Source organism: Anastrepha ludens, chromosome 3, assembly GCF_028408465.1.
Source record: "Anastrepha ludens isolate Willacy chromosome 3, idAnaLude1.1, whole genome shotgun sequence".
In the NCBI taxonomy this organism is placed as follows: domain Eukaryota; kingdom Metazoa; phylum Arthropoda; class Insecta; order Diptera; family Tephritidae; genus Anastrepha; species Anastrepha ludens.
This window is the reverse complement of record NC_071499.1, coordinates 5476283-5501191: the sequence shown is the minus strand read 5'-3', so window position 1 is coordinate 5501191 and position 24909 is coordinate 5476283. Positions and strand designations below refer to the sequence as shown.

Here is a 24909-nt window from a genome sequence, read left to right as displayed (position 1 = left end):
AAAGTTTCTATTTGTTCGCAAAAATTAGATATTGACGCTTAAATTAAAGAGCAATTCAGAAAGTCACGGAACCAAATAAACGTAATTTGCAGCCAGGTGAAAGCGGTACACTCCATATTTACATGCATGCGGACAAACCGTAACCTTAGTGGTATTCTTTTTATATTTGACGCCATAAACTACTTGATGCTACTGCACCAATAACAAAAATTAAAAAAAAAACCCATTCATAAACAAATTTCTTTGAATATTTTCTTTTTATTCAATATATCATCTTTGTAATTCAATAAGTTTATAAAATGTACACAAAAATGAGCGTGGAATTGAAGAGCTTATCGGTTGGACTTGGCAACACGTTCCAACTCATCCTTCTTCTTGATAGCATAGGAGTTAGAGGATCCCTGAAAATAAGAAATATTGTATTATTATTTTTTGTCTGAATCATATTTGTCAATTTTGTTTGAATCATATCGCAACGAAAATGTAGTTTTACGTTTCTCAAGCACATTTAAAAACTCTTGGCTACTTAAAGTGCTAGGATATTAAAACCATTGATTTTTAATCTTGTCCACAAGCGAGGCAACGCAATTTGGTTGAAAACATTGCTTTGCATTAGAGAGGACGTACTATATAACTAACTGTATTTTTGTATTTCTACGTTTCTCGAGCATCAAAATATGCATGAAAGCTAATTTAGATGCTAGGATAATAGAAGTATTAATCTTGTCCACAAGCGAGGCAAAGCAATTTAGTTGAAAACAATGCTTTGCATTAGAGGAGACGTACTATATAACGGAGTTATATTATTGTTTAATCACCTTAAATTATATTATAAACATAAAACTTACCTTAGCAGCATTAATTAATTCATCAGCCAAGCATTCGGCAATGGTCTTGATGTTTCTGAATGCAGCTTCACGTGCACCAGTGCACAACAACCAAATTGCCTAAAATAAAAAAAAATATGTATAAATTTGCATTTTCTTTTACATTAGTATTAGTACTTATAATGTGTCTATGCATTGTTTTAAGATGGTATTAAAGCAAACCGAAATGTGAAGTTGGCCTTTTTAATAATCTTAAATTTTGTTATAGTCCAGACGCATACCTCAAATTTTACAACAACCAAAAATGAGTAATGATCTGGACAAGAAATTTATTAATTGCGTTGTACCTTTAGTTCATACGACAAAAGAATGTAAACTACTTGTTGCCGTTATGGATATTTTAAAGGTAGTTCCCTATTGCCCAGAGTTATAGCCTTCCAAATATTTTTGTTTATTTTGCAAGGTATTGTTCTAGGCTTCTGATTCGAACACATATATAATACTTACTTGGTTTACACGACGCAAAGGTGAAACATCGACGGCTTGGCGACGCACAGTACCAGCACGTCCAATACGGGTCGAATCTTCGCGGGGTCCAGAGTTGATGATGGCGCTAACAAGAATCTAAAAATAATAATATTAGCCGTGCATAACACGCGTATGTAGCGAAATAAATGTTAAATACTCTTGAATATAAATATTCTATGAAATATTTACAATATTTAAGAGTAAAATTTTGCTTTAAGTCCTCATTCTACCTGATTGTAGAGTTATTCGGTTTCTCTACAACAGTTTAGCATGGGACATGTGGGATATTGAAGGCCATTAATATTTAACCATATATTTACCTGAAGTGGGTTCTCGCCTGTCAACAGGTGTATGATTTCGAAGGAGTGTTTCACAATACGACAAGCCATCAGTTTTTTACCGTTGTTGCGACCCTTCATCATAAGTGAATTGGTCAGACGCTCTACAATAGGGCACTGAGCCTTGCGGAAACGTTTGGCAGCATAGCGACCAGCAGAGTGGGGCAAATAGCGTGCAAACTTCTCTTTGACGGAAATGTAATCCTGTAGAGAGATATCATTTACGGTGACATCGTCGCATGACCAGCGACCGAAAAGCTTAATTTCAGGCAATTCGGTTGTGGCAACAACGTTTGTCTCTAATAGTGTCTCGGCGTCCTCGGTTTCAATTGGAGGTTGCTCCTCGAAGCTCTCAACAACATTCTCTTCAACTTCAGCCATTCTGAAAGTAAATAAATAAAATGTAGTAAAAATGTATAAGGAGTTTCATTGTAATTACACATCAGTGTTGAATTATGTTGGTATAGAACTTTATTAAGGAGTTTATCTTTTAGACGATATCCTTAAGAGGAATAGTTAATCATAGGTTTTATATAGTCCAATTGAATACCACACAAGCTATCGAATTAAACCGGCACGGTTTTAGTTATGGACGGAATAATACAATTTGACTGAAACAAATATTACTCTTGTTGGTATTACTTTATTAAGGAGTTATCTTTTAGCCGATATCCTTAAGAGGAATAGTTAATCATAAGTTTTATATAGTCCAATTGAATACCACACAAGCTATCGATTTAAACGGGTGCAGTTTTAGTTATGGACGCAAGATTTCGTTTTGACTGTAACAAATATTAAACTCTTGTAGGTATTTCTTTATTAAGGAGTTATCTTTTAGCCGATATCCTTAAGAGGAATAGTTAATCATAAGTTTTATGTAGTCCAGTTGAATACCACACAAGCTATCGATTTAAACGGGTGCAGTTTTAGTTATGGACGGAATAATACGCTTCGACTGTAACAAATATTAGACTTTTGTTGGTATTACTTTATTAAGGAGTTATCTTTTAGCCGATATCCTTAAGAGGAATAGTTAACCAAAGCTTAATGTAGTCCAGTTGAATACCGCAAATGCCTAATTGTAGCATATACGGTTTTAGTTATGGACTTATTTGCACGATATGTTGTAAACATCACATTCCACTTCGTATTTATTTCTCTAGCACTGTGCATATCAACCATTGCGTTTTTATAAATATTGAGGCAATGCTCCAATGCACACGTGGAGCAATCCAATTTACATGGTAAACTATCAGTAATTTTGCCAAGCAGTTTAACCTAAAAATTCCAATGACACATTTTGAAGCAAAATCGTTAAAAATATCACTTTTTATTTCCACAGCAATTGTGCTATAGTTTAATGATTTGTTTTGCCTGTTGAGTTGTATAATTTAGCTGCATTTTAAAAGAAAATTTCTTACTTTTAAGCTTAGAAAATTCGCCTTTGCTCCACACAGTAATGGCGTTTGCCAGAAAAAGAACATGTTCGATCAGTGGTGCCAAATTCGCCCATTTTTATGCTTCCGGTTGTCAAACAAGTTTGTGAATGTTTGGTGGCGGTCGCATCACGTTATGCTGGTAATGCTAACCTGAGTAGAAAAACAAACAGTTCACAATGTAAATAACATAACGTTTGAATTTTGAGTATTTTTTAATATTTAATTTATTACACTTTTGCATCTAAATAGTTTATTTCTATGAACAGTAAAAACATCAAAGTGACAGGTATTGTGAATGTTATACTTTTAATATTCAGGTGTTCACATAATTCTGTCCTAATATGAGTCATGCTATTTTCCTTGTTAATGCTTTAAGAAAATATACATAGTTCATACTCATGACAAAAATCTTATAAGTAAAAATTCTAAATTTTATACCAAATTCACAAAAATTTAACACATTTGAAAAATTATCAACGTCTTATTAAGATTTTAAAGCAAACTTCTGGGTATGCAGTTTAATTTTTTCATAACAGAAAATTTAAGTTAAAAATGTTGAATAATTTCTTCTACATATATGAAAGGCTTCTGAGTAAACCTCTGGGTATGCAGATTAGTTTAATACCCCATTTAAGTTTATCAGTAAAATGAAAGTTTGAATTTGCTTAAAAATATCGTACTTTCTACTACTTTTTTCAAATTGCTTTAAGAATACAAAGGAAAATAATTTACATGCTTGTAAATATTGACATTAAACCGAATATATTGTGATTTAAAGATTTGTGACTTTTAAATTAAAGAAACTAATGAAAATGAACAACAGCGTGTTAAATTTTGGGAGCACGAATTAAACAAATAACTCTAAATGCAGATTTTCCTCTCTTTTATATGTTTATGCATGTAGCCTGACGACACAATGTATTTTAAAGGGAAGAAATATAAGCGTGTGTAGTAAGGTATTTCTTTAAACTTATGCAAGAAGCATTTCTAACTTTAAATATTACTATTCTTCCAACGTAAAACTTTTGTTTGCTTTTATTGTTATAACCCGTGAAGTCAGCTGGTTGTCAAAATCGCGAAAAATAAAGCAGCAATTTTAGGAAAGCGCCACCTTTAATATTCTTGTTCTCTGAGCAAACCACTTTGACAAAAAATAATGTGCCAAATTGCAAAATCAGCTGCTGTATTGCTATTACTAAGGCGAATAGATTCGCCTTGACCACTACCTTGAATGAATTCGCCTTGGCTGAGATCAAATTAAATTGCCGGCTGATTTAGAAAATATATGCACTGAAACTTCATTGAAACATATTACGTTATTGTTGGTTTCGACTTTGTATTGTATTCAAATGCAACAACTGGACAATAAGTTAACGCGATATGAGAAAATTGCGTTTCTCGGCGAGGGTCAGGTAAGTAACAAAGAAAGTATTTAAATTCTTATACATTAATTCTTATATTCCAGTTTGCGACAGTATATAAAGCGCGCGACGTGCTCACCGAGCAGATAGTCGCAGTAAAAAAGATTAAAATTGGAAGTCGGGAAGAGGCTCAGGACGGTATAAATCGTACGGCGCTGAGGGAAATCAAACTACTGCATGAGCTGCAGCATGAGAATGTAATAGGTTTAGTGGATGTTTTTGGACATAAGTCCAACGTTTCCCTAGTGTTTGACTTTATGGATACTGATTTGGAAGTTATCATAAAGGATCCCAAGATTATACTCACACAAGCCAATATCAAAGCTTATATGATTATGACATTAAGCGGCTTAGAGTACCTGCACTTGAATTGGATACTCCACCGAGATTTAAAGCCAAACAATCTACTGGTGAATACAGAAGGCATACTTAAGATTGGTGATTTTGGTTTGGCCAAGTTCTTTGGCTCACCGAATCGAATTTACACACATCAAGTTGTAACGAGGTGGTATCGTGCACCTGAATTACTCTTTGGCGCCCGCCAGTACAGCACTGGGATAGACATCTGGGCTGTTGGTTGTATACTAGCAGAGCTTTTATTACGTGTTCCCTTCTTACCGGGCGATTCCGATCTTAATCAGCTCACAAAAATTTTCCAAGCGCTCGGCACACCAACGGAAGAAACGTGGCCTGGCTTAAACAAATTACCTGATTATATGCAATTCAAACAGTTTCCTGCCATTCCCTTGCAACATATTTTTACAGCTGCGCCTGATGACCTTATTGTTTTGGCGGAAAAGTTGCTGGCACTAAATCCATCACAGCGTTGCACCTGCTCGGAAGCATTGAGTATGAAATACTTTTCGAATAAACCAGCGCCATCAGTGGGCCATAAGCTGCCGATGCCCTCTGGTAACAAGCAGGCGGCTGAAGAACGGCCCAACCTAAAGCGGAAACTCATCGACGCTTTGGAAGGTGGCACAGTGCCAAAGAAATTATTTTGATTGAAATTGCAAGAGGGTTTAAAATATTCCAAATAAAATGAGTACGACTTAATCTCAAGTAAGGGAATATGCTACTTTTTTGTAGGCTTGTTATTTGAAGTTTGTGAACTTTTTCACATGTTAAACTATAATAAAAATGCATTTGTAAATGAAAGAAAACAATTTTTTTTATAAAAAATACAATATTCTTTATTTTAAACAATGACCAGCGTCATAAAGTTTTGCTTTTAGTGCCTAGACTAATAAACTAAACTATAAGCGCCTTACAAATATTAAATAGAGTAAATTAAAATTAGAGGTGCGCATGAGTCACTACAGTAATCGCCGCAAAGAGTACAATGTGTACTACTTAGTTCTATGAAATACTACCATTTAAAAAACATTTATTTAGCGTTGCTTACAGGCAACTATGATATACTCCTACTTAAAGCACTGCCTTACGTAAGTACACTTGCTAGTTGGAAACGAATCAGATGTCACTGAACTATGCCGTTCGATAAAACGAACCGGCCAGCGTTAACATTACTCTTAAGTTGTTTTGGCTTTGTATAAAAATGTTGTAGCTAATCACAATACATATCTAGAGAACCACACACCGCGGCTAATTTGAATACTTTTAGTACACCTCAGTTTATTTTGCTTCAAACATTTTACACCAATGACTAAGCTATGCATTTACTGATGACTATCTTAAGGCAAAGGTAACACCTAAAACATCTAGTTGAGGCACCGTGAGTTTCAATACTAATATTAAGCTATAAGCACTAAAATAGCAGTACTTTGGAAATACAAATTTATGCACAAGGTATTTGTTAATGATTTTAAAATTGTGTCATCTGACAACTATGGAAAACGAACTGTACCCACGACAAACAAACAAACCCACGACAGTCAGTTCTACGTAACCGGAACGACTCGGATCTATATCCGACCAAAGACTGTCACTTCAGCAGCATTCTGCGTATATGTATGGGGAATGTTTATGCTGCTACAACAACAGCAAACTGCTTGTATGTTTTGAGGATTTTATTGAAAAATGGGCTTATATACCAGACCGAATGAGAAAAGTTTGGATCTGTTGGTTTGTTTACAACGGAGTAGTTATATTAATTATTCAGAGTTTAAAACTTTTGAAGTTTTAAAATAATCTTCAATATTGTAAATTTTATCACATAGTTAATTTATGTATTTCCATGGTGGTATTCATGCCAAGAACAATAACAATAAAAATGAATGCCAATTAAAAATACTTCTTAAAATTTTTTTTAAATCTCAAAACCTCAATAAATATGAAGCAATTTTACAGTTATTTTAGTACTTATAAAGCTTTTTATTTCTATTGTTTAAATCATTAAATAAAGATTTACACCTTGAAATCAAAATTCCTTTGGTACTGCTACTTTTGCTACTGCTACACAGCTGTATGTTTAAAAACATTCTTTTAAGTCTCTATCGTGTGTATGAAAGGAATTTCAGCTTAAAACCAAGGTAAACCATTCTTTGGCAAACCTCTAATGGTATAGTTTTATACTACGGTAATATATTAAGTGTTAGTCATATGAGAAATATATGTATGTATAGTTAAACTAAATACCTACATAAAACAATACAAATTATGCACCAATAAAAAATAAATAAAAAAATTTTACTTATAGAATATGGGTTTATGAATACAGCAACATACATACTAATGCAGACATTATGAATTTGACTTTTTAAGGAATTTTATGTAGTATAGAATCAGGACGAAACCGTAATTATTTATGTACATATAATAGTTGCTGTTAAATAGTGGGACTTATATTGTAAATCACATGATTTTCAAAAAGTCAAGCAGTCTAGGCATACGCGCGCGCAAACTAATAGAATATGTCCATATGTATTCAATGTGCATCTACTGGCGCATCCAGGTATTCGTGAAGGGCGACGATACTCAGATCGGAGTCTTTGAAATACAAAGCGTAGAAGTGTAAGGCCCTTCGCAGACGAGTCGTTTCGTCATCGGCACTGCATTGGCAACACATTATTACGCTTGCTTGTCCGTACACAGTGCACCTACCTATCGTTAAAGAGCGAGTTGTCAATATGTCGAGCGAGAGAAGAGGAATTTATTTTATTGTATTATATTCTCCAAAGGTAGGAGAAATACAAGAAAAATGAGACACTGGGTGCATCCGTACATTAGGAAAAAAAGTACAACATCTCTGGGCGTACTAAAATACACCTCCACTAAAAAATTAATAATAATGCTTTTATTTAATTTTGTAATGTTTTTAGAGCCTTCGTACATTTTGCTAAAGAGCGGGGTGTTCCATCTATACTTGACGCATGAGAACTTTGAATAACTTTGAAAGTTGTTGCTCGATTAGCCATTGAGTTGAGCGATACATGAAGTGGTACATAGGTAGATGCAGAATGCGCAGAAATCGAGAAGTTTTATGTTATATTTATTTTATTTTAAAATAACTATCAACATCATATAGGAGGAGCAGCTCGGCCAACAATCTAGCAGAAGTGTACGCACCAATTATTTATTTTATTTTATTTTTATATTTATATGAATATCTTACCTCGGCGTGTGAAAATTTTGCTCTTAACGGAGGGGTAAATAAACGAAACTGGCAATTGTGGGGCAATGAAAATCCTCGAATTGTGCACGAACAGCATCTATGTGATGTTATAGTCACTGTTTGGTGTGATGTGTGCGCTATGAATATTAGCGGGCATTTTTTTCGAGGATGACAAATGCCTTACCGTAACTGTCATGATGAACGATATCACGGAATATTTGCAGCTATTTATCGAGGAAAATCAGTAGGTGAATTATTGGTTCCAGCAGGGAACAAACAATAAGACAATATTCCCCCGGCGTCTCACCTCCATTAATGGCAATTTCGACTGAAATCCTCACTCGCTCTGAACTTTTTCGTGCTTTTCCTGTGAGGCTACTTAAAGGGAAAGGTGTGCGCTAAAAAACTTCAAACATACGACTCTTTGAAAGCCAATATTTGTAAAGAAATCGACGTCATAACTGCAGAAATGCTTCAAAATGTTATGAAAATGCAGGAAACTGTGCATCGTAACCAAATTCTTGATATTGTTTGCGGTTATTGATCCAATTAATTTTATTATAAAAAATGAAGTTTTAATTGAAGGAAATCGAAATTCGTGAATTTTTGAGTTTAGGTACATATTTATGTATATGGTGATTTTTTGTTTGCGGCGTTCCTTGTGTGTTTTTGATATTCATCATGAAGTGTCATCATGGAAATTAGTTCTTTCACTGAACTATTCTAGTTGTCATATGTCAAGTATAGATCCTGTACTTTAAAATTTTAGAATCATACCTTTTTATAGGTGTACAATTGAAATATTAAGGGTTTTTCAATAAGGGCGGGTAGATGTTGAAATGGAATAAAATGGCGTTTGCTGTGTGGCACGTAGCGCCGTCCTGCTGGAACCACATGTCGTCTAGGTCCATATGGTTCAATATCGGCCATAAGAAATTGGAAGGGCCACCACGTCTACCGAAAAATGGGCGCAATGCGCGCAACGTTTGCGTTAATAAACACTCAATTTGATAATAAAGTTTTATCATTTGAACCTGCTGTTCAATCGTGTAACTTGCTGTGATGATTTGGCTTAAACAACTGAATAATAAACAAAAGATTTGACAGACCACCAAAACAAAATGGCTGCCACAGGGCGCCAAAATCGACCCGCGCCAATTGAAAAACCCTTTATTTAAAAACCAAATGCCATTTTTTATTTTTATGTTAAATCTTTTTCTTTACCACATTTGTTTGTAAAATAGTGAGTTATACCAGTTTTATAAGGTATAAACATACTCGCTAGCGGCGAATCTTGCTCGATATCTTTGTTGTTGCTTTCACATGCAAATTTTTCGTCAAGTTAGCCGAGCTGAAAGTGGCGAATAGAAGAGTCCTTAAGATTAATGACCGGTCACTGTGTGATATCTATACAATTTTTTGGGAAATAACAGAAAACCAGTTCCATGAAAATGCAATTTTATAAATAGTTCCTCGAATCGTCCTTCGCAACTTTGCACCCTTCGCAGATTCGCCAGCGCATACACATACTTATATGTATATGTATATAGTACACATGATCATATAGCTCGCACGCATTTTCTTCATTTACATACATACACACATTTCCTAATGCTAAAATGTATGTTTTTGTGACAGGAGTAGCGTTCTACATACATATGTATGTATGCATGTTTTTTCATAACGCCCTTGATTTTTGAGATTTGTAGACATAACAAACACTTTCATAGAGGAGCGGGTTATGTATATGTTTTTGCGACTTAAAGCTTAACTCGAACGAGCATAAATACGTATTTACTTATATAGGTACATACTTGGGAAATTTTCCTTTTAAAAAACCGAAATTTACGTAATATTTTCATATTTGAGGGATAGACCGAAATTCGTGTTTAACCTTTTCCGGTTTAGCTAAAAAAGAAACTAAAGACTAGCTTATACACACATACATATGCACTTATATATATATGTATAATATTATATAACTGTTGTATAAATATAGTACTTAGTTCGCGTTAAGGCTATTCACTAAAGTTTAAAGCTATACTTTCACTTATATTTTAGTTTTTCTTTATCTCTGCGTCACATACATACATATTTCTTGATTTTGTATCGGCTGTCACTTGTGTATTTATCAAAACTATTAACAGTAATTCAACAATCACTTAAGCATTAAATGCTACACTATAATCCTTTGACTATAAACACATTTTTTCTCTTTGATTGCAGATTTTTAAAGAAATTAATTGCTACATATTTTAAAAACTTTCTCTCTTCGGTCTTAACGATCTTACATAAAATTTGCTTTCATAATTGATTATTTTTTTCTATGCTTACTATCCTTCGCAACTAAAATTTTGCTTTTTTGGTTTATTTGTTTGGTGGCTGTTCGATTGAAGTAATTCCGCTTAGCCGATCATTTGGTTTCACTTTCTATACGTTACACATACATACATATAAACTTAAAGATTAATTGTATCTAAGTCTTGGCAAGGTGCACGCGGGCTTACGTTTTCGTCGCTCCGTGCGCCGTTGCTGCCTCTGCCTCCGGTCGCGCTCTCAGGGTCGTTATCGTTCAGATAGCCCGTCGACGAATTTTTGTTGCTCCGCGTGCTGTTATTATTATTTTGGTTATTCTTTCCATCGCTGCCATCCGTAGTTTGTGGCTGCAGCTTTTTGCTGCCCAATCCCAACGGAAACGCGAATTCTTGAGGTAATTTACGCATAATCTTACCCGATGTGATGAGGCGACCAAAGCCCTCCTGTACAGTGAGAAAAAAATTGTTATTGTGTGTGTAAAGTAGTTAATGGTGCATATTTTCGTTTTCGTTTGCGATTATTTCAAGTCTAAAAAAAATTCTAGTTTTTACAGACCACTTAGAGCTGATATGAGTTTAAATTGCTACAGCTAATTAAACAAATATTTTTAATTTATTTTATTTATAAATTTATAAAATTCTTTCTTTGACGTGGAATAGAACTCGAGATCTCTTAGAGCCCGGAAATCGGCACCAATTGGGCACCCAGACTTTTTACGATTTTGGACGTGAATTTAACATGTTCCTATTATAGCTAACGACTTAAGTTTCCAGGCAGCTTTCTAAAATTAAATTTTCTACCGATTTATGGATATAACCTTCTAAAAAGCATCCTCAAAAAGGACGAAAAAAGGCCAGACCCGGGTGTCCAACTGAGTGTTCTAAAAAAGGTGTCCAACGGAGGGTTAATAGGGATGAACAATCAATTTCTCCTCTAATTGGACTAAAAACAAAACCCAGTGAGAGTATAAACCTTCTACTCTCGCTCCCACGACGAGAATTATGGAAAGGGATAGGATTTGAGAACTTTAACGACCTGGGAGAATATTTAAAGGACACGTTCGATTCTCTCAATTGTAAATAGGTGGCAAGGTCTGCAGAAAAATGTTGCATACTTTAATATAGAGCAAATAAAGAAAGTAAAAAGTAATTTGAGAGTGTAACAGTCCGAGAACTTCGAGCAATTACGCCGTATAAAATCTAAGATTAAGAAGTGGATACAACAAATTTAATGTGACTATTGAATGAAAAATGGTAACCAGAGGTAACAGGGTCAAGTTAAGTATAAGAGGACTAAAAACATTTTGAGTTTTAGGGAAAGTGAAACTTGAAAACATTTCTTGATATTTAGAGAGATACCAGAGTTACTGCACCAGCGAATGAGCGCATTAATTTCCGATTGTCACATAGGAATGCCCTCAGTTTTTCTAAGCGCAGAAATATTTTCAAATCATCAGCATATAGAAGAAAATTGGCAAACGAAAAAGGTACTAATAACATTAATAAATAGAGTGAAGAGTAGAGGCTCGAAAAAACTGCCTTGTGGCACCCCTGAAGATACAATGGAAAATTCCGAACATTCACCCTCAATCGTTACCACACATCGTCTATCGGATTATTAAGGTTTCAGAATGAAAACCAATGGAGGGCAATTTACGTAATAGAATTGTATGTATTTACATACACTAAGGTTTTATTGATTAGTACAAAAACGACTGAAATTTTTCGTGTGAGTGTGATCGTTGGAGCAACTCGTCGAAAAACTATTCGAGGAACATATATACTTATATACATACTAGGGTCTCGAAATATATGCCAAAACGTGGACCCGCCGTGTCTTTGCACCGAATCAAACCAAACTTACGCACTTTGTTAAGTAAGTATTGAAAATGGGTTTCGTAAAGTTTGGTTGTAATTCGGAGCACTGGCAACGGGTACAGCGTTCTTTTGAACCAGCCATAATGTCGCTTACTTTTTTAATGCTTGGGGCGGAACTGAACTGTCAAATTGACAGTGTGAGTTACAATGTGTCAATATTTCTTTCTGATTTGGATGCCATAAGGAAAAAACGTAAGGGCAACATGTAAAAATTGTTTGTGAATATTTTTGGAGTGGATTTTGGAACAGTGAATAATTTCTTACGAAATTTGAGAATTTAATGTGAAATCCGAATGAAATTATGTGTTCGTGGAAAAAAAATTTTTTTTCGTTTTTTTTTTTGAAAAATATAAATGGATAATGGTTAAAAAAGCTCCAATGCTTAATAAAACATATAAATTGAAACGAAAAACTCATGGATGATCAGGAAAAAAGACGATTGTTTATTCATATGCGTTGATTTGAAATTTAAAAACAATCTTCTTTTTTCCTGATTTTCAATTTATATTTTATATTTACTCAAAAACAAAAAGAAAACAAAAAATATTGTTTATGCCAAAGCGCTTGAATAAAGAATAAAGAAATAAATAATATGAAAACCATATATTTTCTGTTCTAAACCATATCTATTCTATTTTAGTGTGCCCAGCGAAGGGGGCCGGGTTTGCTAGTAAAAATATAAAAATAACAGAAGAATACCAAATATCAGATCATCAACAAATAAATAAACTGGGCAAGCTAAATAAAACTGTTTAATAAAAAAACAATAAATATAGAAAAATTTCAAACAGCTGAAATTTTGAAAATTTTTGACAAACAATTTTTTTATCATTCAAAAAAAATAATTTTTTTTTAATAAGAAGTATCCTATGTTACTTCTAACACCTCAAAAAACATGTGTACAAAGTTTCATAATAATTGGTTAAGTAGTTTTGCCGTGAAAGCGTAACAAACAAACTTACATTCACATTTATAATATTAGTAGGGATATACTTATGTATCGGGTGCTTTTTAGCTGCTTAAGAACTATCGATATCGATAACTCTAGTTTGACAGCTGAGAATGCCAAACTGTGTTGTTTGGTAAGTCATCGTTAATCGTTTAACACCATAATAAAGCTTCCAAATTGTGAAAATTTACTTCGAAAAAAAAATTCACTTCGTCCATTTTACGTGCGGAAAGAGTTCATACATTTACGGTGGTCGTAGATGGTGGCTGCGACCATAACTTCGGGATCGGGATCGGGATGCACATTAATTTTTCAGGACAAATTGTGTAAGATTAGCATTTTCTCTCCTCTTTCAAGCTTTATCGAAAAGATAAGGGTGCATTTGAATTGATTCAATTAATTTAAATTCTCTTAGTCAAATTCGTTGGCGCAATAGACAGAACGGGCCGTTGTGACGGACCTAGAAATAAGGAAGGAGCTGCTATCTGGTGAACGTCGAGCGCTATCGAGCCACTATGACGTTTCCAAAAATTAATGAACTAAAAGTCGACGATATTTGGTTCCAGCAAGACGGCACTACTTGCCATTGAGCGCGCTTAACAATCGATTCATTGCAACATTCGAGCCACCATTGACTCCATACAACCAGCTATTAATTATCGTCGCCTCTACGGATATATGCCGGATATCATCTTCAAAAACTAAATGCCATGAAATTATCTACCAGCTTATAATAAAATTGTTTTGAATTATCATTTTGAGTTCTCAAGCTCTTAAAAAAGCAATAATAGCTTACTTAAACTAATTAAATAATTTGCTTTGTTAAATATTAAATGTAGCTCTTAGTTTTTGATTTTTTGCCTATCGATGCATGCAAGAACGTGGACCTAAAGTGAATTACCACATACATCATAGACGGAAAATTATTTTATTTTGTTGTCGCTCCGATACTGGAACTTAACTGTAGAGAAACTGCGGATTTGCTTGTATTAAATTGCAATCTACATTTCCTCAGATATAAAATTAAATCCAAATTTTCAAAGGAACTCGTTTTACACACAGTTGTTGGTAATCAACGAACTCCTAGCGGTATCTAAGGTCGATAAACGTTAATTTGAATAGAGAGCCTATACCAAATTATCATTTAGATAGTTTGCACAATTGGGGACTGTTTCTAAGACTTATATGGCTGAATAGACCTAGTTTGTGATTCCGATAATTGTGATATGTCCACTGAATCGAATATTATTATGTGGGTATGTATATGTTATCATTTTATTCATGTCTCAACCCACCTGATGTGCAAATGCATAACCGGAGCGTAATGATCGCCGCGCCTTTCTTGCCGATGGTGTGCGCATTACCATGTTGCTCTGGCGCGAACGTGTGCTGACGCGGCACTTAAGACGAATCTAGCAGAAGAAAATATCGATGAGATTTTGTTTTTTTTTTTTGGATTTTGATGAATAATGAAATAAAAGCTGAATATATGTATGTATGCATGTATGTATGTACAGGTAAAGTTGCCTACCTTATCAGCAAGACTGGGATGCACATCGATTAGGTAGAATTTGTAGGCTAATACCGGTGCCATTATCATAATTACCGTTATCACCATTGTTGTCCAGAATGTCAAATCCTTCATTGCCATCGCGAGTGAACCGACATAGGGACCACCGAAGACGTAGTTGTAAAAATAATCCAACACGAAAAAGCATACCAAACTACCCCAGATGGTGATGTGATTGAATATTGTCCAATACGAAGTATACAAAGCAATCTGAGAAAATTGGGAGAATATATATACATATATATATTATATATGTATGTATGTATGTACATATTTGATTAAATTATGTATTTCTGTATACCAGGGCTGTGGACTAACGTTAATTTTGTCAATCAACAAAACAACATTTTTTAAAAGCGTTTTTCTGATTATCAAAAAAAAAAATTATTCTTTGATACTATTATATAATATATACTATTGATGAAATTTTTACGCAAACAGAGTAAATCCTTTTTACTTAAAAAGTGTAAAATCACGTATCAAGAAGAAGAAGAGTTTTATTTAAATAAATTTTGCCATACGTACTGATTGCCATCTTAAGGAACGAGTTGTGAAACTGGATAAATTTAAATCCAACGTCAGCAAAATACTTTCTGAGGGACGGACTACTAAGTTGGAAGACCCATCTAAAACAATTCATTGGGCTTAGGACGATATGGCACAGGTCTTCTGAGAATGGGAAAAATATCTTTTTTGTGGGAGGCTTATAGTTTTTAAGATATAAGTAGGTCGTCAAAGCGTTTTTGAAACGTAAACGGGAATGGTTAAGTTAAAAAAGTAAATAATTAAGTACCATTTATGAAATAATACAAAATTATTCATGACCCTTTTTCCCTTACATTTAAATTGCATCAATTGATTAAGTAGCATCCGAAATCAGCTGTCAGACTTTACAAAACCTTTTATTTTAGGCTTCTTTTATTCTCTGCTCAACTCACTTGACCGAAAATTTTACATATAAAAGCAAGTTTTACATGTGCGTGCTGCCAAGATATGTTTATTTATACCTGTTGCTTCATCTATGCGTCACTTGCTAACGCTTGGCGGAAAGAAGAGGCTTATTGAATCATGGTCATCAACAAAAAAAAATTGATTTTTGATAATTATTTCCTATGATTATTGAAGCAATTATTTGTTGCTTATTTCGTTGTGCACCCCTGATTTATACATTACATTTACGTTCACCGGATACGTACCTGTGCTGTATTGTCGATAATGAGAATGGTGGCCACAACTGCGCCCAGAGTCATGTGGTCGCTAAGTATGAGCCCATTTGGCGAAACACCGTCCTTGTATGTACCTACAGGCATACATAAAACCCAAAATAATACATTTTATTCATTTGAAATTAGATAAAAAATGAAGTAGGAATATTAAAAACATAAAAATGGAATTAATACAATATATTTTCCTACCGTATGGTATTAAGAAGAGTATTAGCGAACTGAAGGCCCCATGGAGTACACTGTAAACAAATTCGCGCGTGTTGAACAATTGACTCTTCAGTCCGGGCGTATATAATTTTGGGTACTCCACGCTGTGCTTGTCGGAGACATCCTGCTCGAATACACCCAACGCTAGCACTGGCAGTGAGGTATAGAATAGATTGTATACTGATATGAACATTGGGTCGAAGACCGTCTGCACCGCCGCCAATTTGAAATGTAGCAGTGAAAAGAAAAATAAAAATATTAAACATTTACAAATAAATAGTTTTATAAATTAATTATGAATAATAAAAATATAAAAATATTTTCATACCTGCGCGCTGAAACCGCAAAAAAATGAATACCAACAGTGGCACAGGGTAAATGCAAAATTCTTATAGAAAAAATATCGCAAAAATTTACACATGCGATAGTACGACCAGCGGCCATGCACGAGCAGGAGGCGTTCCAGGTAGCGGAACTGAGCTATCGAATAATCGCTCGCCAGTACTGCTTGCAAACCTTCCTGACCAGAGATGCCAACACCTATGTGGGCAGCTGTGAAAGAAATTGTTGATTAATAATAGCAGATATATGAAAATTATAAATACGAGGAGTGTGCAAAAAGTAAGGGGGAGTGTGTGGGGACCCATTTTATATATACTTATACTTTTTACATGTGATTTACCAGTCAACAAAAATTACGTTACAGCCACATTTGCCGATGAAACAGCGGTGCTTTCTGTGAGTAACACAGACACCGAGGCGAATGCACAACTTCGAAGGGCTCTAAATGATATTATTGGGTAGACAAAAACATGGCGAACTAAGCCCAACGAATTATCTTCCATTGCATCTAAATGGCGTCCAAATACCATATCCTAACATTTAGGTATGACTCTAGATGCTATGCTTAAGTGGAGCGAGTACATTAAGAAAAAAAAGAGAAATCAAATATAAAAATCTCTATAGACTCGTGGGCAAAACTTTCAAGTTATCAATATTTAACAAAGTCCTGTTGTACAACCAAATTCTGAAACCTGTATGGACATATGGGATACAACTTTGGGATTGCTCAAGTTCCAGCAATGTAATGCCGACTCAAAGATTTCAGAATAAAGTATTAAAGGTGTGTCGTAAATGCTCCTTGGTATACTTGTTATAACAGCCTTAAACGCGATCTTGTCATCGAATCAGTCGACTCCACAATGCAAAAGTATGCTAAGTCTTAGACTTCAACAGCGACTGTACCGAAAGTCTGACCTAAGCAATTGGAAGACAAGGCTTAAAAGAAAGAAGCCACATAATCTCTGGAATAAACAACATCTCTGCAACTCTGCAGAACATTCATAAAATTATTTGCATTAGACTAAACTCAACGCATTTGCTCGTTAGTTAAAACATGTAGAATGATTACAATGTTGAGAACGACTAAAAAAATTAAAATGAAATATTTTTTTTTTAATTAATATTTATGTGCAATCACTTAAAGCTTAAATTTTTTTTGCTTTTACCTTTAATCATTGAGACATCATTGGCACCATCACCGATTGCTAGAGTAACCGCATTTTTTGCGCGCTTAATTAATTCCACAACTAATGCCTTTTGGAGCGGAGTAACTCGACAACATATGACTGCTTTGCACTGTGAGGCGACGTCCAAGAATCTTGAAATGAATTGATTGCGAAAATTTCAAAATAAATATGTTTACATATAATGCAAAATATTAATTTGGCTTATTCAAAAGAACTTACCTTGACTCCAATTCAGGTGAGAGGCAGTAAACTAGCGAATGCCCATTGATAACAATAGCGAAGCCGGTATTCTCTTCGATTATTTCATCTGGATGTAAAGTGGTAGCACCGTCACCCCCCTTCTCAATATTGTCGTACAGTTCATTACATTCGGCACTGCATTGAAATTGGAAAAGGTTTTTATTAATATAGAAATGACGAATGCTACTCAAAGTTACAGAGAGAGAAAATAAACAAAATTTATAAAACGCATAGATGGCAATTTGTGCTGGAACGGTACAAATGAGGGGATGCTGCATACATGCATGTACATATGTATGTGTGCGGGAGTGAATTGTATGTCTATTTCTCTTTTAAGAGCTATTGGAGTTTATGTATAAGTGTTTGCGTGTATTTATGAAGTTGGGGAACACACACATATGTACATATACATGACTTACATTAATAATAGTTACAAAGGAGGAAAAACGTTCAACAAAACAATGCAACACACTTTCTGATAGCATTTCAAAAGCTTTCATTAAATACTTCTTGAGTTCAACTCGGCAGCACAAACATCTACTGGCAAAGCACTGACTCAATGTCAATTTGTTTTAAATGAAAGTAACGTGTGTTCTAAGCATAAACGAAATCAGCAGCCATTGATGTTGTAACAACAATAAAAATAACAACATAAATTCAAAGTTATGTATGACGGATGTTGTATGAGATTCAAAATTTATGTACAAAAATGCTCCTATTTCAATTTACACACACATACATATATGCAGATATATGCAAGTATAAACTATTATTAGAGTTATTTGATGTGTTTTGCAACGATATTTGAACAAATAGTAATTATGAAAAACGAACGAACAAACGATGCGTGAGTAGTTAGGATTATTAAATGTGTTAAAATATTTTCTATGTAGAAATAAGTATTTACTTTCCGGGCGGAACAAGTACCAATAGAGGGGATCATCCTTGTATAATATAACCAAATGATTAATGTAGGAATTGCACTGCCTTGATTGCTATTATTAAAAACTGATTTCTTACGTTTTTTAAATGTATGATTTTGTATGTAAGAGTTTGTGTTCCAGGAAGAAATTTATTTGGTGGAAACTAAAAATATTGAATGTGCGTTACAAACTTTGCTTATGACAAAAAATTCTACACTACTTTCGTTACAACTTAAATTCCTTCTACTTTATCTGGGTATTTCGGGAAAAGGTATCGAAAATTTCGGTTATACAATTTTTGTATCTTAGTTGAACAAGATAATGTAATATATCCACATTAAAATGATGAATATAATGCTTACTAATAACACATGTTTTAGCGCAGAGGCGCCAATACTGTCGGTACACAATTTCAAGAAAAGGCGAAATTCCAATTATGAACGTTCTCGTGGGAGACCAATAAAAATATTTGCTATAGAACACGGTGCGAGGAAAATCGACGTTATATTTTTTACGCTGCATGCTCAGCTTTTCATTTTCTTATGAATTTGATTTTTTAAAGGACTTTACAATTTCAAAAGGGTATCCATTGCATATTATTCGACTATTTTATTTCATAGGAGGAAAGTTCAATAATATTTTTAATGTTTTTAAAACAGCAAAGAGAGGAAGGAAGTTGCAGTATGCATTACTACAAATACATATACATATATCTTTACAATATATATATTTTTTCAAAATAACATTTTTCAAAAGACGTTATTGTTCTCCATAGTAAACAAAAGTTTATTTTAATAGCTGTATATATCCTCCTCCGCCGTAGCTAAATGAGTTGGTGCATGACTACCTTTCTGTAATGTGCAGGTTCGAAGTGGTTCAGAGTGTATTTCTGCCATGAAAAAGCTCCTCATAAAAAACCATCTGATTTTCAAAGGCGGCATAAAACTACTGGTTCCACCATTTGTGGAAAAACATCAAGATGCACACGAAAATTAGAAGGAGCAGCTCGGCCAGTCACCCAGTGACACAGAGTGTATATACTATACATTCCCATGTCAGCCGGTTATACGTTACCGAAATGATTCGAGTTTCTCCCGACCAAGGGCTACCGCCCCAGTAAACTAGCCTCGTCTATATCAATATAAATATCATAGAGTGAGTATTAGTATTTACGATTTTTTTTTAATTTCGTTCTGTGAAAATTTAAAATCCTTTAAAAATTGAATTGATGAGAAAATGAAAACTAAGTATTCAGTATTTGTATATAAAATCTAGAGTTTCACGTCCATATGCAATTTTTCCTGTACACCCTTTATCGTCACACGGCGTTTACCTTTCATAAGCAACACATCACTCATACGGACCGTAGCCCAGATGGTGGCCCTGGCTATAAGTGATGCATGTTGTCTACGTATGTATATACAAGCTGATTTCATTTTAACTACATATATGAAATGCAGACGAACACATCTAGAGAGTCGTGAGCTTACTTAAGATTCAACTTTTTTGTGAAAATTGGTTGTTTGAAGGAAATTATGGTACATAACCATGAAACAACTGAAAAGGCTAGATTCAGACGATCACCTTGTAAACTATTTGGGGCTTCTCCAGACCGATTATGTAAGGAAGTTTACTCTGTGAACGATGTTTGTCCAAAACATCACAGATTAAGAAATATGTTTAAAACTTGTGACGGCACTATGTTGGCTAATTCGGTAATGATGGGAAAGCCGATGACTACGAGGCCACCCTGTCGCCTTCCTAAAAGCTGGAATGAGTGTTGGACATCCAGCTCTATCCATAACTTATATTTTTTTTTACATATAATATAATCCATACAAATCGTATATCTAGTACAAAAATTGTTAAAGAATGGAAATAAGCGACCAAAACTGATGCATGCTAAGCATCTGCTAACACAAATTTAACCCTCGTACTGAGTTGGACACATCAACGGCACCAAAGGTAATTCCTTGTGGGTTGTATTCGTATTATCTAACATGACTGATAATAATAATGCTTCAGTCCTACACCATTTATCTTCTGTTGGTTTTAAAAGCAGATTTCAAACTACTAGTTGGCCTACTTACAGAACATTGCCTTACTGTTATTGATCAAAAAGGAAGAGTTTTGAAACATTTGCGCAGCTAATTTAAGGTCTCATTGACAAAAAAAAAACAGTTTGACTAGTTTGTTTCTCCTACGAAATTTGTCGTATGAACTCAGCGCCCTTGTTTCTGAAGCTAGCGATCATCGATTGAAACAACTTAAATTAAGCACAAAAAACCACACACATTTTGGTGAAATTCCTCAATTTCAACTATTTCTAAGCTAGTTTTTGCTTTTCAAAGTACTCATCTAATCACCAAATATTACAATAGCCATGGTGATTGAACAAACGGAGAGAAATATAAAAAAACACATCCTAGCCACAATTAATTCTACTTATACGAAAAATACCTAAGAACATGGATTATTTACGTATGCACATTTCAGTGAAGCTCAGTGAATTTTTACTATAAATAAAAAAAATTAGAAATTAAAAATGAAATTTAAATCAATATTAGGTATTTCAGTTTAAGAATCATTAGCGAAAGTATAAGAGACAGAAAAAAAATTCTTATATAAAATCATCGACTATAGTCTTTTCTCGAAACAAAAGTAATAATAGAAGTAGCAAAGATATATAAAGTATAGAGAGGGATAGAGAGAATTTGTGTGTGTTTGTGTTAGAGTGCGGCGTTTGTTTTGGAGTTCCCTCTACCTGTCCGGTTCGCCCTTATTATGCTTAATTTTGTCATCATCCCACCTAAAGGTAACCACCGATATCGCTGGCGCTGGCGGCGGTGAGGTCTGCGTACGAAACCCAGTTCCATACATCACAGATGTGCTATTGCGGTCGGCACTATTCGCGCCATTTAAGTTGAGATTCAAATTTACGTTCGGCTCTAGCTCTGTAAGTAGATATGCAAGTGAGAAAATATAAGTGGATTCATTTTATATTTATTTGATGATTCTCTGTGCGATCTTACGTGTAGGTCTAAATCGATTTAGGATTCGCACCGATTCACGGAATTGGCGCAGCTGCTTGTCGACTTCTTCCAACGAACTACCATCCACGATGAATACATCGGCCAATTCATCGGTCAATAATTGACATGAATATCCAATATTTATAGCAGTTTCTAAAATAAGTAAAATTTTTGACACTAAACATTCGCCTGCGGTCTTATAAACTACTTCTGTAAATACCTTGTTTATCGCCAGTCAGAACCCAAATTTTCAAGCCAGCCATTTGTAGGTTGGCTATCGTCTGTGGCACACCATCCTGTAACTTGTCTTCGATGGCGGTCACACCTACGAGGATCAATTCACTCTCGATCTCCTCATACATGGCACTCAATTTCTCTTCGCGTGCATCTAACGAAACTGCTGCTATTTGCTGTCGTTCCAACCACTCCATATAGTAGTCTTCATCCAGCCGTCGTTCGGCGAGTACCAGCGTCCTTAAACCTTCGCCAGCGAATTTCTAGATGATTTATTTTCGTAATATCAACTTTAAATTTAGTATTGGTTGCAGTTACGCAAAATCTTCAACTTACATTCAAATGATCCTGAGTACGCGCCTTAATATCATTTTGACTAGTACTTAACCTATCGTAAATCACATTATCAGCACCCTTGCAATACAATATAATGTTATCGCCTCGTCTCAATATCACCGACATACGTTTGCGCACATTATTGAAGTCTAGAATATTCAGAAGCACATAATCCTATGAGTGAAAGAGAAAACTCAGTTAAATAAAGGAATTTTCGTTTCGTGAATAAAAATTTTTGTTTTTGTAAATCGTGCAAAACTTTTATTTACCTCTCGATTTCCCATCACCTCTATCGTTATGCTATTCGGCGTTCGTGAACGAAAAACGAAGCCAAAGTTGCGGGCTGCTGACACTAGAGCAGCCTCGTCAGGGCTTTGCGCCTGATACTCAAGTCGTCCCTCTACATACTCGGGCATCACGGTGTGGCACAGCGCCAATAGGCGAAAGAAATTTTGTGTATGCTCCTCGTCAGAGCGCACTGCATCCAGCAGCGTCTTGTCATACCAGCGGAATTCGGGTTCGAATTCGGGATTCGCCGAAAAGTCCACCGGTTCGAGAGCCTTGAAAATACGTTAAAAAGGTATAAATTTTAGCAAACACTTAACACTTTAAACAATGTGGAAATTTACTATGTAGAAATGTTTGTATGGATGATTCATAAGCGTAACGCTTGGCAGACGCCAGTTTTCCAATTCATTTATTAGGTGTACAAATAGAAAACCGCATTTTAGTGAGGCTTCAGTGGAAGGAACGAATCTTCCAGGCATTTTTGTCTTTTCAACAGTGGCATATCTTTTGTGACCCAATTCGAGTCAGTTAAGTGTAATTTGTCTTTAGCTCAAAAAAAAAAAAAAAAATCAAACTGTGGCTAAGACGCATGGAATGATGATTATAAAAACTTATATTGAGCTTTCTGTTCGTGACAAAACTGTGGTCGAAGGAAAGGTTTCAATGCTACAAAAGTTGTGATTTCAAAGCGGCAAGCAAGAAGAGTGCGGACAGTTGAAAAAGTTTGAAAAATTAGAGACATTAGGTTAGGTTAGGTAAAGTGGCTGTCCTTCGACGCACCTAGGCCAGTCAATTAGAGGTCCCTTGTGATACTCCCTTGATACTACTACCTTCCTCTGCTTGATCCTCCCTGAATCATTGTGTGGCCTTTTAAAAAAAGCTGGCTATACTAGCAATGTTGTCCAGAAAAGCGAGACCAAGTAATCTCATCTGTCTTCTACACAGAGCCATGCACCCGCATAGAAGGTGTTGGATTTCTCTTCTATATACTGATAGCTCCGCAATAGTCATTGGATAGTGCCCCTAATCTACTGGCATGTCTTCCTATTAGACAGTTATTACATGAAGATTCATGTCCGACTCTAAGAGAGTTTGAAAATTAATTTTGCATAACCCAGTAATCTATTTACCATCGTTAAGAAGTATTGGCACGGATTCATAAGCAAAGAAATTGGTCGTTGGACCAAATGATGCTGGAAATCGAAAATTTAGCTGCTTTGTAGAACGTCCCAAAAAAATAAAAATAAGAATGACATCCTAACCGAATTAGGGATTTGAAGAACCTTAAACAAAAATGGCGCTTTCCTAATTGTACACCCATAGTTTAAAAAATTGTTGATGAATACAAATTTATATATTTATGTATTATATATATGTATGTATTCAGTTTTCCATAGCGTTATCGTATTGAAGCGAATGTTTGTTTATAATTGTTAGCGGCGATGAAAGCGGAAGCAGCATGCAACATCAGGCCAGATATTAACTGAATAGAGGAGGCCGGAAGATTTTAGAAAAATCACTTTCTTTAGCAGTTAGTTCGTCAATAGGTACTCAAGGAGACACAAGGGATAATCCAATATAATGCACACTTAGTTTTAGGGTATTAGTCATAAGTTGAGTTATATATGTACACACATACATATTCAGTATTATATATAACACATGCAAAAAATAAAATAAGCAAATATAAAAAAATTAAAAGAAAGTTTGGAAACTAAACAATTTTAACATTCCTGGGAACGACACAGCTACATCGAACTTGAAACTTCAATTATACAGGTGGGAGTACAGGGTGCGTGAAGCGTTTAAGCAAAACATAAAAAGTAAAACAATTATAATCAGTGACACATTGTATGCAACTTAAGGCTTCGACTGCATGGCTGGACAATTTTTAAATCGAGCGCACAAATTACTGTTAGCCATTTAAAAATTACATGCATACGTGCACTTTTTGGTGGGACGAACTCCAGGCTGCGCTATAAAGGTCAAATACATTGTCGGCGGTGCTTGTGGTGGTGCCATTGGTTTTGTTCTTATTGTTGGCATTAATTGCGA

At 34.9% G+C, this 24909-nt stretch overlaps 3 protein-coding genes and 6 non-coding genes across 14 annotated transcripts in view; 1 reads left to right on the top strand and 8 right to left on the bottom strand.

The window, feature by feature from the left end:
• Positions 1 to 238: 238 nt before the first annotated feature.
• On the bottom strand, positions 239 to 3221 carry LOC128856894 (40S ribosomal protein S5a). The gene is made up of 5 exons (XM_054092323.1): positions 3115 to 3221; positions 1676 to 2075; positions 1335 to 1451; positions 849 to 947; positions 239 to 401 (listed from the first exon to the last, which is right to left on the bottom strand). The coding sequence occupies exons 2-5, from the start codon at positions 2072 to 2074 to the stop codon at positions 333 to 335; spliced, it is 684 nt and encodes a 227-aa protein (XP_053948298.1). The 5' UTR covers position 2075; positions 3115 to 3221; the 3' UTR covers positions 239 to 332.
• On the bottom strand, positions 480 to 628 carry LOC128859420 (small nucleolar RNA psi28S-1192). Its single transcript, XR_008454158.1, has one exon. It is a non-coding gene; the product is annotated as a small nucleolar RNA psi28S-1192 (small nucleolar RNA).
• Positions 645 to 787, bottom strand: LOC128859421 (small nucleolar RNA psi28S-1192). The gene has a single exon (XR_008454159.1). It is a non-coding gene; the product is annotated as a small nucleolar RNA psi28S-1192 (small nucleolar RNA).
• LOC128859414 (small nucleolar RNA psi18S-1854) lies at positions 2140 to 2296 on the bottom strand. The gene has a single exon (XR_008454154.1). It is a non-coding gene; the product is annotated as a small nucleolar RNA psi18S-1854 (small nucleolar RNA).
• On the bottom strand, positions 2314 to 2467 carry LOC128859416 (small nucleolar RNA psi18S-1854). The gene has a single exon (XR_008454156.1). It is a non-coding gene; the product is annotated as a small nucleolar RNA psi18S-1854 (small nucleolar RNA).
• LOC128859419 (small nucleolar RNA psi18S-1854) lies at positions 2487 to 2640 on the bottom strand. The gene has a single exon (XR_008454157.1). It is a non-coding gene; the product is annotated as a small nucleolar RNA psi18S-1854 (small nucleolar RNA).
• LOC128859415 (small nucleolar RNA psi18S-1854) lies at positions 2660 to 2810 on the bottom strand. The gene has a single exon (XR_008454155.1). It is a non-coding gene; the product is annotated as a small nucleolar RNA psi18S-1854 (small nucleolar RNA).
• A 1142-nt stretch (positions 3222 to 4363) lies between the features above and the next one.
• Positions 4364 to 5762, top strand: LOC128856893 (cyclin-dependent kinase 7). The gene is made up of 2 exons (XM_054092322.1): positions 4364 to 4544; positions 4598 to 5762. The coding sequence occupies exons 1-2, from the start codon at positions 4482 to 4484 to the stop codon at positions 5555 to 5557; spliced, it is 1023 nt and encodes a 340-aa protein (XP_053948297.1). The 5' UTR covers positions 4364 to 4481; the 3' UTR covers positions 5558 to 5762.
• LOC128856892 (phospholipid-transporting ATPase ID) overlaps positions 5758 to 24909 on the bottom strand; it is a 112230-nt gene continuing 93078 nt past the window's right edge. For 3 of the 6 annotated variants that reach the window (XM_054092315.1, XM_054092317.1, XM_054092316.1), the window contains 13 exons: positions 22836 to 23126; positions 22567 to 22740; positions 22217 to 22493; positions 21997 to 22149; positions 21729 to 21918; positions 18021 to 18176; positions 17781 to 17932; positions 16601 to 16824; positions 16255 to 16480; positions 16036 to 16139; positions 14801 to 15049; positions 14565 to 14681; positions 5758 to 10886 (listed from right to left, as the gene is read on the bottom strand). In XM_054092315.1, the coding sequence (XP_053948290.1) occupies positions 10587 to 10886; positions 14565 to 14681; positions 14801 to 15049; positions 16036 to 16139; positions 16255 to 16480; positions 16601 to 16824; positions 17781 to 17932; positions 18021 to 18176; positions 21729 to 21918; positions 21997 to 22149; positions 22217 to 22493; positions 22567 to 22740; positions 22836 to 23126 (2613 nt within the window). In that variant the 3' untranslated portion in view covers positions 5758 to 10586. The remainder of the gene's footprint in view (positions 10887 to 14564; positions 14682 to 14800; positions 15050 to 16035; positions 16140 to 16254; positions 16481 to 16600; positions 16825 to 17780; positions 17933 to 18020; positions 18177 to 21728; positions 21919 to 21996; positions 22150 to 22216; positions 22494 to 22566; positions 22741 to 22835; positions 23127 to 24909) is intronic. The other 3 variants (XM_054092319.1, XM_054092320.1, XM_054092321.1) reach the window with 3 other exon arrangements.

Excerpts from the sequence above, each read along its gene's own strand:
- LOC128856894 (XM_054092323.1), bottom strand. The coding sequence starts at position 2,074 with ATGGCTGAAGTTGAAGAGAATGTTGTTGAGAGCTTCGAGGAGCAACCT. Across the intron at positions 1,452-1,675 it reads CAGGCGAGAACCCACTTCAG|ATTCTTGTTAGCGCCATCAT; the intron begins GTAAATATATGG and ends TATTATTTTTAG. Across the intron at positions 948-1,334 it reads CTTTGCGTCGTGTAAACCAA|GCAATTTGGTTGTTGTGCAC; the intron begins GTAAGTATTATA and ends TTTTTATTTTAG.
- LOC128856893 (XM_054092322.1), top strand. The coding sequence starts at position 4,482 with ATGCAACAACTGGACAATAAGTTAACGCGATATGAGAAAATTGCGTTT. Across the intron at positions 4,545-4,597 it reads CGTTTCTCGGCGAGGGTCAG|TTTGCGACAGTATATAAAGC; the intron begins GTAAGTAACAAA and ends CTTATATTCCAG.